This window comes from Vicugna pacos, chromosome 4 (genome assembly GCF_048564905.1).
Source record: "Vicugna pacos chromosome 4, VicPac4, whole genome shotgun sequence".
NCBI lineage: Eukaryota > Metazoa > Chordata > Mammalia > Artiodactyla > Camelidae > Vicugna > Vicugna pacos.
In genome coordinates, this window is record NC_132990.1 from 31,325,113 (window position 1) to 31,338,655 (window position 13,543).

The following is a 13,543-nucleotide window of genomic DNA, read 5'->3' on the forward strand; positions in this document are numbered from 1 at the left end:
GAACTTGTTAATGTTCAAAGTTATTCAACCATAATTGAGTGGCTGAGCTGTCAGAATGAGACTTCTGATGGACTTGTGAGAACTTAATGTTCGAAACTCTGTCATTTAGAGTGATTTTAATAAATGGCTAATGGAGGGAGGTGAGCAGAGGGAGGAGGTGTTGTGTAATGCAGCTGCAAGTGGTGACTGTCACCCAAGTGGTGTTGGACACTCTCCTGAACTGACCCCAAGGACACCTAACAGGGCAGCTGTTCCCTCAGCTATAGATATCAATTGTCTTTCAGCTGGATAATTAAAGCCTTTTGTCAGGTGCAGCTTGTAAACTCTTCAGTCTGTGACAAAGCTCTCCTTTGGCCACTCCTAGCTCCTTCAGTTCCTAGCTTATATGAATTATTATTTCATCTTTAACTAGGATAGACAATTCCAATGGATTTTTATTATACAACTGTGGAAATAAAGACCAACCAAAAGCGAAAAGCAAAGGCTGTTTATTCCAAACTTGCTGTAGGAGTCAGCCTTTTGTTACACAGAGAAGTGGGAAGGCCTTATAGTAGAATAAAGGAAAGGCTTTAGGTGTACCTTGTTGACCTGGGCATGTGCAAGGGGCGGGGGTGACTAGAAGCATGACTTTCTATATGATTGGTTAGGGGTGCAGATTTGTCTGACTGGTCCTAAATTGGAGGTAGGCACCAAGATTAGGGAAGCTGTCAGTTAATCAGCCAAGTCTTGGCCATTTTGGGCCAACTGTTACAGAAGTTTTTGTTTGTTTTCCTTCATTGTCACTGGAGATAGGAAAAGGTGGCTTTCTGCAAGTCAAATTTGTAACAGGCTGGCTCCTGAAGTAGTTTATTACAGATAAGGGGGGTTGGTTTCCTGAGCAGGTTGCTGCAGGTTGGGCTGAAAGTTCTATGATTATGTATGGCCTGGCTATTGTCTGTTTGTATATTTAGACTCCCACAACAGATTCTGTCCTGACCTGGCATTTTTGTCATTAATTCTTGTTAGGCAGACCCCTACTGATCTGACAGATTGCCTTGGAGAGTCAACTTATTGCCTAAATTGTTTAATGTTTATGGCCATTTACTATGGGCAAGGCACTAAGAGAGGAAAAATGTATGAATGATCACTATTCCAAGTAATCACATAGTCCAAGTAATAAACATAATCACAAGTCCAAGGTATTATAAATATGCTGAGTAAAATGCTGTACAGAATGATGTAAAATTGAATAGAAAAACAAGGATTTCTGAAAGCAGTGTAAAAAATTGAAACATCATGTCCTGTTAGAAAAAAAGACAGTCCCTTTACATTGACTGTTTTTTTAGTGTGTAAATGTTATTATAAGAAGGGAAAAACTTAGAAAGGCAGTACCTTAATTGAGAAAAAGGAAGTGGCAAAATGCAATGTGCATACTCACAGAATTATTTGAACATTGCTGTAGTTTCATTCTTGATGGACTCTTAATAGAATAATTATGCTGTTAGTTATTTGGGGATTCTGGAGTGTTTTCCAACAACACCAAGCAATTTTTCAATTCTCAGGGGATACCAACTGGGTGTCCTACAATTTAACTCGCTTCTGACACTGTCTACATAGAGATAGCATCAGATCTTACAGATTAAGTCCCCCAAGACACCACCTTTCCACTTGCCAAGCACAAGTCTGGGTTGTCACCTGTGCTTTTGGCCAACAAGCTATAAATTGGACCCTGTCTTCGATTCAATTAATTTGCTAGAGCAGCTCACAGAACACAGAGAAACATTTCCTTACATTTACTGGTTTATTTTAAAGGCTTTTATAAGAGATACAGGCGAACACCCAGATGAAGAGGTACATCAGGCAGAATCCAGATGAGTGCCACACACAGGAGCTTCTGTCCCCATGGAACTAGGGTGGACCACTTTCCTAGTACAGGGCTGTATTAGCCATCCCAGAAGCTCATCAAATCTGTTGTTTTTGTAGAGCTTAATCTGTAGCCCCTCCCCCCTTTCCCCTTCCCCTAGGTCAGTGGGTGGGCCTGGAAGTTCCCAGAATCTCTTGGTCTTTTTGCTGAACAGCCCCATTCTGAGGCTGTTTAGAGGCCCACCCTAATCACTTCATTAGCAGATACTCAGGTGGGCTCAAAAGGTCTTGTTATGAATAACAAGGACACTCCTATCACTCAGGAATTGCCAAAGACCAGAGATGCTTACAGGGATATTTCAGATAAATATGTGGTGGTATATCCTGATAGAAGTGGAGAGGTGAAAATATTTATTTTAATTTTAAAAGAGATGAATCCTAAAATAAATTATCAGTTTTTTTCCCCATTTAAAATTAGAACACCAAACAAGAAATCTCAGTCTTCGTGAAGTATCATTTCTAAATTTTAAAATGTTATGGCCTGTAAACCTAAATAAGGAGGTAAACTGAAGCAAGCTCAAATTACCAGGTATTTGTGTTTATTCTAGAGCAGCAGAGGAAATGCAGTTCAGGAGACCCATGCTGTAGCAAGCTGCAGGCAAGTCAGTTGAGGGTTTGGGGCAGGCTGTGCATGTGGGCTGGGAGTGCAAAGAGGGCAACATTCAGCTAGAGCTCAAGCAGTAAGTTCATTGGCTTGAGGATGCGAAGAGAGTCTTGGCGGATACTCTTTGGTCCAGAATTGTCTCTGTATTCTGTAAAATCAGGTATTTACAAGAATTCAGTCTCTCAGTTCTTTAGTTCCACTCTTCTGAGGGAGCATGTATGAGAACCTCCATTTCATATTTCTGGGTTCCATTTTAGGTTGAAATCCTTTCACAACAGTTAAGATTTTTTGACATACAAAGGATACAGACATGCTGAGATACAGTGATAAAGGTCAAATAGGTCATGTGATTGAGGCAAAGAACTCAAGATGTAAAACAACTTTTTCCTCTTCATCTTGTTAAAGGATCTTGGAATTCATCAAGCATCATCAAAGATTTTATATCACCAAAATTACTTCTTTAATTATTTTTTTAATGGCCCTTTTTTGGAAAAGTCACTGTATTAGTAATATCTTGCTTTATAAAATATTACTACAAAACTCTGGCTTAAAACAACAATGGACATTTATTATCCTGACAGTTTCTGTGCGTCAGGAATCCAGGAGCTACTAAGCTGGGTGGTTCTGGCTTAGAGTCTCTCATGAGGTTGTGGTCACACATGGGCAGATGCTCAGCCAGGAATAGAAGGGCTGCTTTCAGGGCGACTCACTCATGTTGTTGGCAAGTTGGTGCTGGCTGTTTGTGGGAGGCCCTAGTGCTTCCTTATACGGGTCTACCTACAGGTTGTTTGTCCTCACAACATGGCAACTGGATTCCTGCAGATTCAGTGATTCAAAAGAGAAAGAAAGCCAGGCAGAAACTATCCTTTTTATGACCTAGTCTTGAAAGTCCTATCGCATCACTTATACCATATTCTGTCCATAAGACTGAGCCCTAATTCAAGGGAATTGGGACTTAGTTTCCACCTTTTAAAGGAAGGAGTGTAAACAAAATTGTAGATATAATTTTTAAAAAAATAGATGTTCTTTTTTCTAGAGCAATTTTAGGTTGACAGCAAAGTTGAGCAGAAAGTACAGAGTTCCCATATACTCCTTACTCACATATGCCTAGCCTCCCTTATTATCTTATTAATCAACATCCCCAGTGCTGTTATGAGTGGTACATTTGTTATAACTGATAAACCTACCTTGACACATCATTATCACCCAGAGTCCATAGTTTACATTAGGTTTCACTCTTGGTGGTGCACATTCTGGGTTTGGACAAATGTATAATGACATGTGTCTACCGTTATAGTAGCATACAGGGTATTTTCACAGCCCTAAAAATCTTCTGCAGACATATTTTTAAAACTACCACATTCATCTAAATTGGCATGTACTTAACTAGCATAAATTATAATGAATTTTATCTAACTTTTAAAAATATTCAGTGCTATCAAAATGAAATCAATTATACTGTATTGTAAATATGATATTACTCTTGAAGACTATTAAGGTACACAGTGCCACTTGCCCATATACTAAATACCCCAGCCTACTCATCTTTGTCACAATTGGGTTATAAGCTAATATCACCAAATCTATTCTACAGCCTCCTCCATCTGCTTTCATTCCTCAATTATCCTATAGAAGATAAGATATGGCCTTGGGCACTGAAGGTGCAAGAGTCAGGAGGTAAAGGATGATAAAGATAGGGTGATCCCTGACTTGTAGGTTACAACTAATAGGGAGATAGACATTGAATAGCTCCTTTAGTCTGCAAATAGGATGAATGTTTTGGCTGAGGTTGTGGCCTGAGCAGAGGCATGGAAGTGTGGACATGCATAGTTTTTTGAGGATGGTGACTAGACCATGTGTGTAGAATATTGGGCTGCAGAGAGGCATGGAAAGCAAGGTATGAAGCACTCAAAGCCATGATGAAGAATTTGTTTTCCTCTACATAGTGGGAAGACATGAACAGTTATTATAGGGGGTGAGTGACATATTCAATTTGTGTTTTGCATGGTGCCTCTGAGATAGAGGCAAGGAGACCAGCTGAGAGTTTGTTGGAGAGTTGAGAGGTGAGATGTTAAATGTGCATTAGTTCAGGTCTGCCAGGAAGCAGTCACCAGGGTGATATTTGATATGCAATATATTTATTGGGGGTGGCAGCAGGAGAAGGCAGGGAAGCCTTTAGGCTGTGATGCAGGTCTGGTGGAGGGGGAGAGAGAAGGAGAATTGGGTAGGAAGAATCATAGATTGCAGCACAGATTTAAAAACGTTTTGGTGAGGCTGAGCAGAGCCCTTGAGTCAAAATCACCTGTGGGAGGAGTCCCACATCTTGCCAGAATGGGTCTGCTGGGCTTAGTAATTAGCTGAGAACAGCCTATGGGAAGTATAGTTTTGATGCAAAAACGGTGATTGATCCAGAGGGGCAGCAGGTGGGACTGTCAGTCAGTTTCTAGGCTGAGTGAATTGGAGTGATGATGATGTTATTAAAAGAGAAAACAGGGAGAAGCAGGTCCTGGAGGAAGACCAACCAGATCATGAGTCTTGTTTGGGCAGAATTGCATTTGAGGTGCTCATGGAACATGCATTTGAAAAAGCTGAAGCAATAGTTGGAAATATGAAGCCAGAGCTCAAGGGAGAGATTAGAGATGGAGTTGCAGATTTAGTGAGTCTTCTGAATGAGTTAATGAGAATGAGTGAGATTTCCTAGGGACGGAGTATTGGGAAGAAGGTGGAAGCCGGGATATTGGGAAATAGAGCATGGAGAAGAGGGGAATCAGAGCAGCCTGAGACGAAGTAATCCAAGGGCCAGAGGATAAATTTTAAGTCAGGGGGAAGGACCCCAGTGTCACATTTTGACCTTTCTTATCTCTTAAGAGAGGAGAAAATCCACATTATGACGTAAGGACCTCTGAAATGGGAGGAGTTGAGGCGTTGCCTGTCTTATGATCTGAGTGGGAGACAGAAAGGGTAAAAATGAGCATTAGGAGAAGCAGGAAAGTTCCAGAAAGGCTATTGTGGTCATCTGGGTAGTGAGGAACCTAGGTCAACCTGCAAGGAAGACCTGCTGAGGTTTAATGACTTGAATTTATAAGGTCTGCTAGGATCCCCTCTCGCCAGCATCATTTAGTGATCTGGGAGCAGGAACAGAGAAGTGTGGTGCCTGAGTTTAGCTGAGGTGGAGGATTGGCAAAGTCCAGCGGCCAAGGACTTCAAGGTCTGTACAGGCCGGCTGGGGCGGGAGAAGAGTGAGGCAGTCCCAGCCATTGGGATGGAAGCCCAGTGACCATGTCGTGGGACTGGGAGTGGGGGCCTGATCTGCTAACCTCTGAGTCAACTCAGGAGCTCTGAAGGGGTGCTAGGCAACAAGGTTGTGAGCTGCTTGCGGGCCAGTGGGTGTTCTGACTTCTATTCCTTATGTCCTCTTTGCTCCCCACCAAATGGCATTGTGCCTTACTTTTACAAGTCTCTATTATATGATGTGTGAATAACTTAGATCTCATTTTGACTGCTCAGGTTTATTTTACTTGGTAAACCCGAAGTATTTTAATAAAAATGCAAACTTGGAATTTTAGGAAGGATTTTCAATGTCTGTATCACCAATGTACTAACTGATTAAATAATAAAGAAACAAAATTTTGGAACATATGAAATTATCATAGGCACTATTTCACAGAACTTCTTTAATAGCTGCAAGTTCCCTTTGTGAATGTTTCTCTGGAACTCATGCTTTTAGGGATGTGGAAACAGTTTGTGTATTGATTTGTCATTGTGGATTCTGTGATGGGTGAATTGTGAATATTGAGCTAGCTGTATGTGGGAATTTAGGTGAACTTTCATTGCAATACCTCAATTCATCTATATTTTCTGAGCACCTACTATGTGTCTAGCAACTGCTATGCTCCTGCCCACGAAGAGATTATAATTTAGTTGGTGAAGTTATGTGGTGGACTACAGATTTCTCCATATGCCTATATTCCTTTGATCTATAAAAATGATCTCTTTCCTACAAGCATGTTAAATTGTTTGAGTTGGACTCTTACTAGTACATACTCATCCTTTCTGGTTCTTGCTCTGCTGGCCAAAACAATATACCCACAGGGCAGCAAAGAGGAAAAACAAATACTCTAGGACTTCCACCCTGTTTCTCATTTCAAACTGACCATTTGGCCTGCTTATGTAGGTCATCTGGTGTTCCAAGTAAATATTATGAATGGTAATGTTTCTCTGTACGTTTTTTAAAAAAATGTTCACAGATTGAATGAAAGGAGGTTGGGGAGGAGGCTTCCCACAGAAAGTAGTGTGACCCAAATCTGAGAAGTAAATAACAGATCTGGTACCCCTCATTCCCAATTTCCCACCATGGGATGCTGTTCTGGGATCCTACAGCTGGTATGAAGATCTTGAACCTGTGTGGTTTTGGGGTGAGCAGGCAGAGCTGTAGGGACTGCTCACTCCTGTGGAGGTGAGGGACCAAGGAGTCAGAAGCACTGATTGGACGTGCCTCAGCTCCTTCCTGTTGGAGGTGCCTGGCAGAGGGGTCTAGCTCCTGAGGGTCATGAGGGGCTGGATCAGGTGGGGTGTTAATTGACTGGGCAAGAAGATGGGAAAGAGCCTGGCAGGATTAGGATGAGGGGAGCAGAGCCCCAGGTTAGGCCTGCGTGGTGCTGCCCAGACTACATCCTGACACATTGTAGGGGCACCTCTCTGCCAATCTTGAAGAGTTTTCAATTCAAAAAGTTTCCATGTCATTACTCTACATTACACAGAGCTTATGGATTGGTTTGCTTTTCTGGAATGAACAAATTCTGTGGTTCAACAGACTTTGACTGTGAAACCCTCCTTTGCTGGGGGAAGAAACTTAACAACTAAGAGGGAGTAGGGTTTATGGGCTGGGTAAGTGAGTTGAACCCAGGCTTTTGGGGGAGAGAGGGAGAGAGGTGCTGCAAATGATTAGGTGATGTGAGGGAAAGGCTGCACATTAGGATGGAATTTGGATGCAAATTCTGGCTTCCACTCAGAAAACTAGAAAATCCTGATTATGCTGTCATTCATGGTTTGTCTTGATTGAGACCTTTGACCCCCCCCCCCCCCCATGGTTCCTAAGCAGCTTTGAAGCCAAGGATTTGCATGTTGGCAATAAAAATAAGCTAAGGCCGTCTCTGTCCTCACATACTGGCCCAAGCTTTCCCCTTCAACCTGTGGCAGAAAAAGATCTTTCTGGGCAAATTCAAATATGAGTTTGTTGGTTTTCAGTCCAGATGATTTCCTTGGAGACCTTTCCTGAGTATCTTGCCAAGCACATGAAGGGCAGGGAGTAGGAGGGAGACTCTGTAGCTGATCGAGTGACTGCTCTGTGCTGGGTGCTTTTGGGCTGCCCAGAAAGTGCTCTGTGGGCAGCCAGCCACGGTGATAACTGCAGGTGTCTGCACCCATGTATTTCACAAGGAGGATTTTGTTCTGGGTGTAACATTTTAATTTAATTTTAAACTTTTGGATAAATAACAGGCATGTTGTCTAAAACTCAAAAGCACAAAAAGGGTATACAGTGAAAAGCAAGACCCCCTTCCACTTGCCAGTTTCCTAAGAATCATCCTAGAGATATTCTGTTAATATACAACATATACAAAAATATTTACTCTTTTAAAATATAAATGGTAGAATAATATATACTCTGTGGAAACTTAGGTATAATATTTTTAGATTATCAGAAAAGCAAAAGCAAAGCATGGATACGTTTTTCCATGTAAATGTGGCAAAAAAAAATTGTTGGGTTGTGTGGGGCAGTGGGTTAAGGGTGGGGAATAGTGTGTGTGTGTGTGTGTGTGTTGAGGTGTAGCAGATACCTTGACCCATACAGCCTGCCTGACGTTTCCTCAGTTCTTGTCAAATTTCATATGTATGGGACATTAAAACCTAGGCCTAGCAGTGTGAGTATTTAACAGCTAAATCAGCTTACTCCTATTAGAACGTTTATTTGGGGGTAGTAGTTCATACAGAGTTCTTGACATTTTAGGTGCAAATGACAAGGGAGTTACTATTGGAAAGGCTCTTACATGGAATTAGATAAGGAGAAAGTATTCATACTGAATTCTGAGAAGCAGGAACCGTGTGAGACCCACCTGCAGATTCTTAGGGAGTGATGTCCAGGCCACTGAACTCTGTTCTTGGAACACTAGGACCAGGGCATTATGCAATGCTCCGAGGTAGAGATATAAACAAGGTCAGAAGCAGGCATTTATTCTGCAAGAAAAGAACTTAATGCTTAGATTGCTGAAGTACTGAGGACTTTCGTGACTAGGAGGGCACAGTAATGCACAGATCTGTCAGCTTTGTGAGGTTGTAGACAAGTATCTGGAGAACAGGTTGTCCCCATGTGTTTTTTAATGGACATTGCCTTTCTCATTCTGTCTTATTTCTTCCCTGGTTTGTTTCATTGTCCTTCACTTTCAGGAAGATAGTTACTGGAACTGGGGCTGTTCACAGGAGGAAGCTGTTTTTGTCAAGTTGGAAGGACAAGTGTGAGGAATGTGCACTGCTGTGGGGTTCACTTTGGGGGAAAACAGATCTTTTTCCTCTTTCTCTTTTGTCCACACAGCTTCCCTAGGGCCATGCTGCCTAGGGTTTGAATGACACAATTGCCTTCTTAAAATGCTTCTCTTATTCAGTAGGGGGAAAAGGCTGCCACTTTGAAATTAAGGATCTTTTTTCTATTTTCCCTAGAAAGGAATTCTTTTGCAAGGGAGAAAGGAATCTAAATCTACTGTGAAGTACACTGGTGGACGTTGCATGTTTAGGATTTAGGCTTTTATTTAGATCAGTCATGCCCCAAAACTTGTTCTTAGAGACTGATTCTGCTGTGTTTCATTTCAGATAGGTTCAGTGATAAAGCTCTGATTGTGGACTTTCCCCACTTCTCCCCTTTTCTCCATGTCCAGTGGCTCTTGGCATCATTTAACATCATAATTCAAACTCTGGGCTCCTAAATGCACTGGGTTGGCTCTTCTGCTGATTGGGCCAATGTGAGATTTTACTAGTGGGTAACAGAAATGGTGACCAGTGAACAACATTTAAAACAATTCATACACTCATGAAGCTGTATGTTTGGATACTGATTTTTTGTTATATGTGACTGGTAATGTCTGAGGTCTTGATTTTATCATATGAGAAGTGGCTTAACTCTTTTGAAGTCACAGATTGTCTCAACTTCAAGATGGGAAGTTTGGTCATGATAAGCAATGGATGAGTGAATAGTAAGGGCTTCTCATACCATTCTAACTTTCAGAAGCATGACCAAGTACCTACCCTACTCTTGCTATCTTAGGAATGTCCATTAGCTTGGTGTACAGAGGACTGCTCATTCTGTTAACTTACTTTGTTCCCAGTAGAAGGTAAAATTGTTTGTAAAGAACAGGCTATGATGTAAGCCAATCAGGAAATATAGTTGCCCTCAGTATCTAGGAGGGACTGGTTTCAGGACTCTCTCCCATACCCCCCCACCCCACGGGTACCAAAATCCTTGGATGCTCAAGTTCCTTATATAAAATGGTGCAGTATTTGCATATAACATGTGCACATCCTCCCTGTATACTTTAAATATCTCTAAATTACTTATAATACTTAATACAATGTAAATGCTTTGAAATTGTTACAAACACAGTGTAAGTGCTATGTAAATAGTTGCCGGCACATGGCAAATTCAAGTTTTGCTTTGGGGGGCTTTCTGAAAAAAAAAAAAGTTTTTTTTGAATATTTTTGATTCTTAGTTGGTTGAATCCATGAAATTGGAAGCTGTGGATCCTGGAGGGCCTGATCTAGTTGTATTAGTCCCAGCTGGGTAGGGGCAAATCCCACAGGTTCTTGGGAAGTTTGGTCCTACTGGGGCTGGAGAATATCTGTTGTAGGATTAGAAACTTGTATGTATCAGGTTCCACCATTTTGATGCTTCTGGGTCTTATCTATAATTAATTATTTTGCTCTTCATTTTTTGCTAACTAGCCTTTAAATTTTTTCAAGTGTTTTATCCAAGTATATAAGACATAGTGGCAACTCTAAGGGATGCTGATATGTATCTGGAGACCCTGAACAGATGTGGAATGTGCCAGTACATTCCTGGCTGGTCTAGGGTGGTGTCTTCTGTTCCTTAGGCATACGGACAGGACAGGACTAGGGCCAGGTGACAGGAAGCTGCTGAGGGAACAAGTAAAGGAACTGGGCTCTGATTGAGGCTCTCTCTCTGGACTCTCCCCTCAGCGCTGCTAGAAGGTATGAGAGAAGGGGTTTTCTTACAAAGGGAAGAATCAAAGTCCTCCACCATTCTAGCTGAGAGCTTGGGGCCTTCAGATACATATCAGCATCCCTCATCGCAGCCTATGATGTTTTGTGCATTTGAATGAAATGCCTGAAATGTTTTTAGGCCAATTAGCATAAATGAAGAGCAAATTAATGATAGATAAGCCCCAGAAGCATAAAAATGATCAATCTGAGACACAGATGTTTCTATCTGAGAAAGCTCCAGAGTGAGATCTTAGGAGCAGAGGGGCAGTACTGGGCCGCTGCAGCCATCTCCTTGTGCATCTGGGGCTCCTCTTCCTGCAGTTCCCATCAACTCACTTGGCACAGTCTAATTATTTAAGGGGTAAAAATGGAAAACTTTGAACTCACTAGAAAAATTATAGTAACAGGAAGAATTCAGGCTTGAGAAGTGAGTCTTTTTGACCCTGTAGTGCTCTGTCATCACATTGTGTTCTACAATCATTGAATCAGGGCTGACCAGCATCCAGCATGACATCACCGTAACTTGATTACATCAGCGAAACCCTACTTCTAAATAAGGTCACATTCACAGATACCTATTCAGCATCTTTTTAGAAGATACAGTTTAACACACAACACTCCCCAGCCCACCTCCCTCCTGAACTGTTGTACTGGCCTCTTACGATATCTTCCTATTTCTAGAGTCTCCCCTCTGACTATGCACAATACTAATAGAATTATCTTCCTATAATGTAGGAAAAAAATCATATTACTCTATACTCTATGACTCTCAATGGTTAAACTCTTGATTTGACAGACAAAGCCCTTCAAAGACTGTTCTCATTTGAGAGCTGGACCTTTTGTCCTCATGGCATAATATGAAACAGGGACCTCTCCCTCTTGCAAAGGATCTTAATTGGAGCTGGCCTTGCTGCATCGGGTGCCTGCCAGGCACAGCTAATTGGCTCCCCTCCTACTGGGCTTCTTTATCACTCTGTCCTAAGAAGATGTTGGGAAGTGATTGGATTTCTTGCATGATTGTTCCTGATTGTTCTTAAGGATGTTGCAATTGCATTTCTCCTCAGATATTGGTTTATTGTGCTTTCACCTGCGTTTCCTAAATCTTCAATGGAAGAAGGCAACATTGTTTGTCATAAGGCAGTTGGATTATATTACTCATGAAATTAATACTTACAAAACTATCTTTTCTTTTATTAACTTTGTCTGGCAAAATGACACATATCTTGTGAATTTTTTTCCTGTAAAAGCATGTGGGATGGAGGATGAAGGTGTTTTTATTGAAGAAAAAGAAGGATGAATGAGAACAAAATTCACATCAAGTTCAGTAGGGTTAAAACAACGTGAAGCATCTTCCTGGCCAATTTGCCATCTTAGAGATTGCTGTACCTAGATTTGTAACAATGAAATCAATTGATTCCAAGACTGAAGTGACTGAGTCCCTAAGAAAATCTTAAAGAAGGCAGACATTTGCCTAAATAGTTAAATCTCACTTAAATTTCAGTAGCATGATTTATATGCAGTGGGCAGAGAAGGAACAATGTAAAGTTATTTGTATCTAGAAAGTATCTATACACTATAAGTAGCAGATCTGAATCTGGCCCAGTGGGGAAAGTATGGAAGCTGGAGTTAGACAGGCTGGGTTGTAACCGTTTAATTTAAGGTGGTGTAGCTTTGGGTGCCTGATCTCCTTCACGCCTTAGTTTCCAAAGCTGCGTGGAAAGCATTTGGTATAATTCCTGGCAATGAGTTAGTGTTCAAAATGACAGATGCTATTTTATGAATGACCCAAAATAGGGTCTCACCTGTATCTGAGAACCTTTATAATTCCTGCTTAACTACTTTAGTGTCCTAGTGGGAAAGCCAGTTAAAACTACATGTGGGTCTTTTATTATAACTGATATTTTACTTTGATGAGTGAAAGGCTTTTTTTAAATAAGTAGCCCTTTCGGTGACACAAAGGAAAAAGTATCAGTTAGTAGAGAAAAATGTAGGTCATGCGTTATTTAAAACTTACACCAACTATTGATACAAGACAATTTAAAAGGGAAAACAGTAATTTACTAAGAGCAGAATTTTTATTTGGTCTAAATAAAACAGAAATGTACAGATAACAGAAAAGAAACTTGGAATGAGGCAAGTGTTAAAATTGGGCAATTCTGACAAACAAGCCAAAAAAAGAAGAGCCCCCCAAAATTATGAGGAACCAACCTTAAGGAGTGCTGTTTTGGGATTTTTCAGATTTCTACATATAGTACTTAGTGTTGCTGGGGTGATGATGGTTATATTTTTCCATATAGCAGTTCTCCTAATATAAATATTCAAACAAAACTAGGACTTTAAAATATAACTGGAGCTCTCTTTTGAGACATTCTCTCTGTAACATTTCTCTCTTTCCCACAATCAGGTGAAAATGAAATCCTTGCAACTCTGCATGCCATTTCCAGCAAGAACCAGATCTGGAGATCGTATATTGGCATGGGCTATTATAATTGCTCAGTGCCACAGACAATTTTGCGGAACTTACTGGAGAACTCAGGATGGTAATGTATTTCTTGGTGAAAAACAAGTGTACTGTGATTTGATTTGCATGACTCTTCCCAGGCTTCCCCCGACCCCACCCCAGCCTCAGAACTTGCCCACTGACACCTGTACTCTGGTGCCATCTCTAACCTGCAGGAACCTACCTGGCTTCCTCTAGTTTGGGAGATTTCCTGACTCAAATGTAGAGGAAATAGAAGCTTCTTCCCACTTTTATTCCCATAAAATAAT

At 41.1% G+C, this 13,543-nt stretch overlaps 1 protein-coding gene across 8 annotated transcripts in view; it reads left to right on the forward strand.

Annotated features, from left to right (window-relative positions):
* The window catches only part of GLDC (glycine decarboxylase), a 116,788-nt gene that overhangs the window by 46,875 nt on the left and 56,370 nt on the right, over positions 1-13,543 (forward strand). For all 8 annotated transcript variants that reach the window (XM_072959468.1, XM_015242580.3, XM_072959467.1 and 5 more), the window contains one exon: positions 13,179-13,314. In XM_072959468.1, coding sequence (XP_072815569.1) covers positions 13,179-13,314 — 136 coding nt within the window. The remainder of the gene's footprint in view (positions 1-13,178; positions 13,315-13,543) is intronic.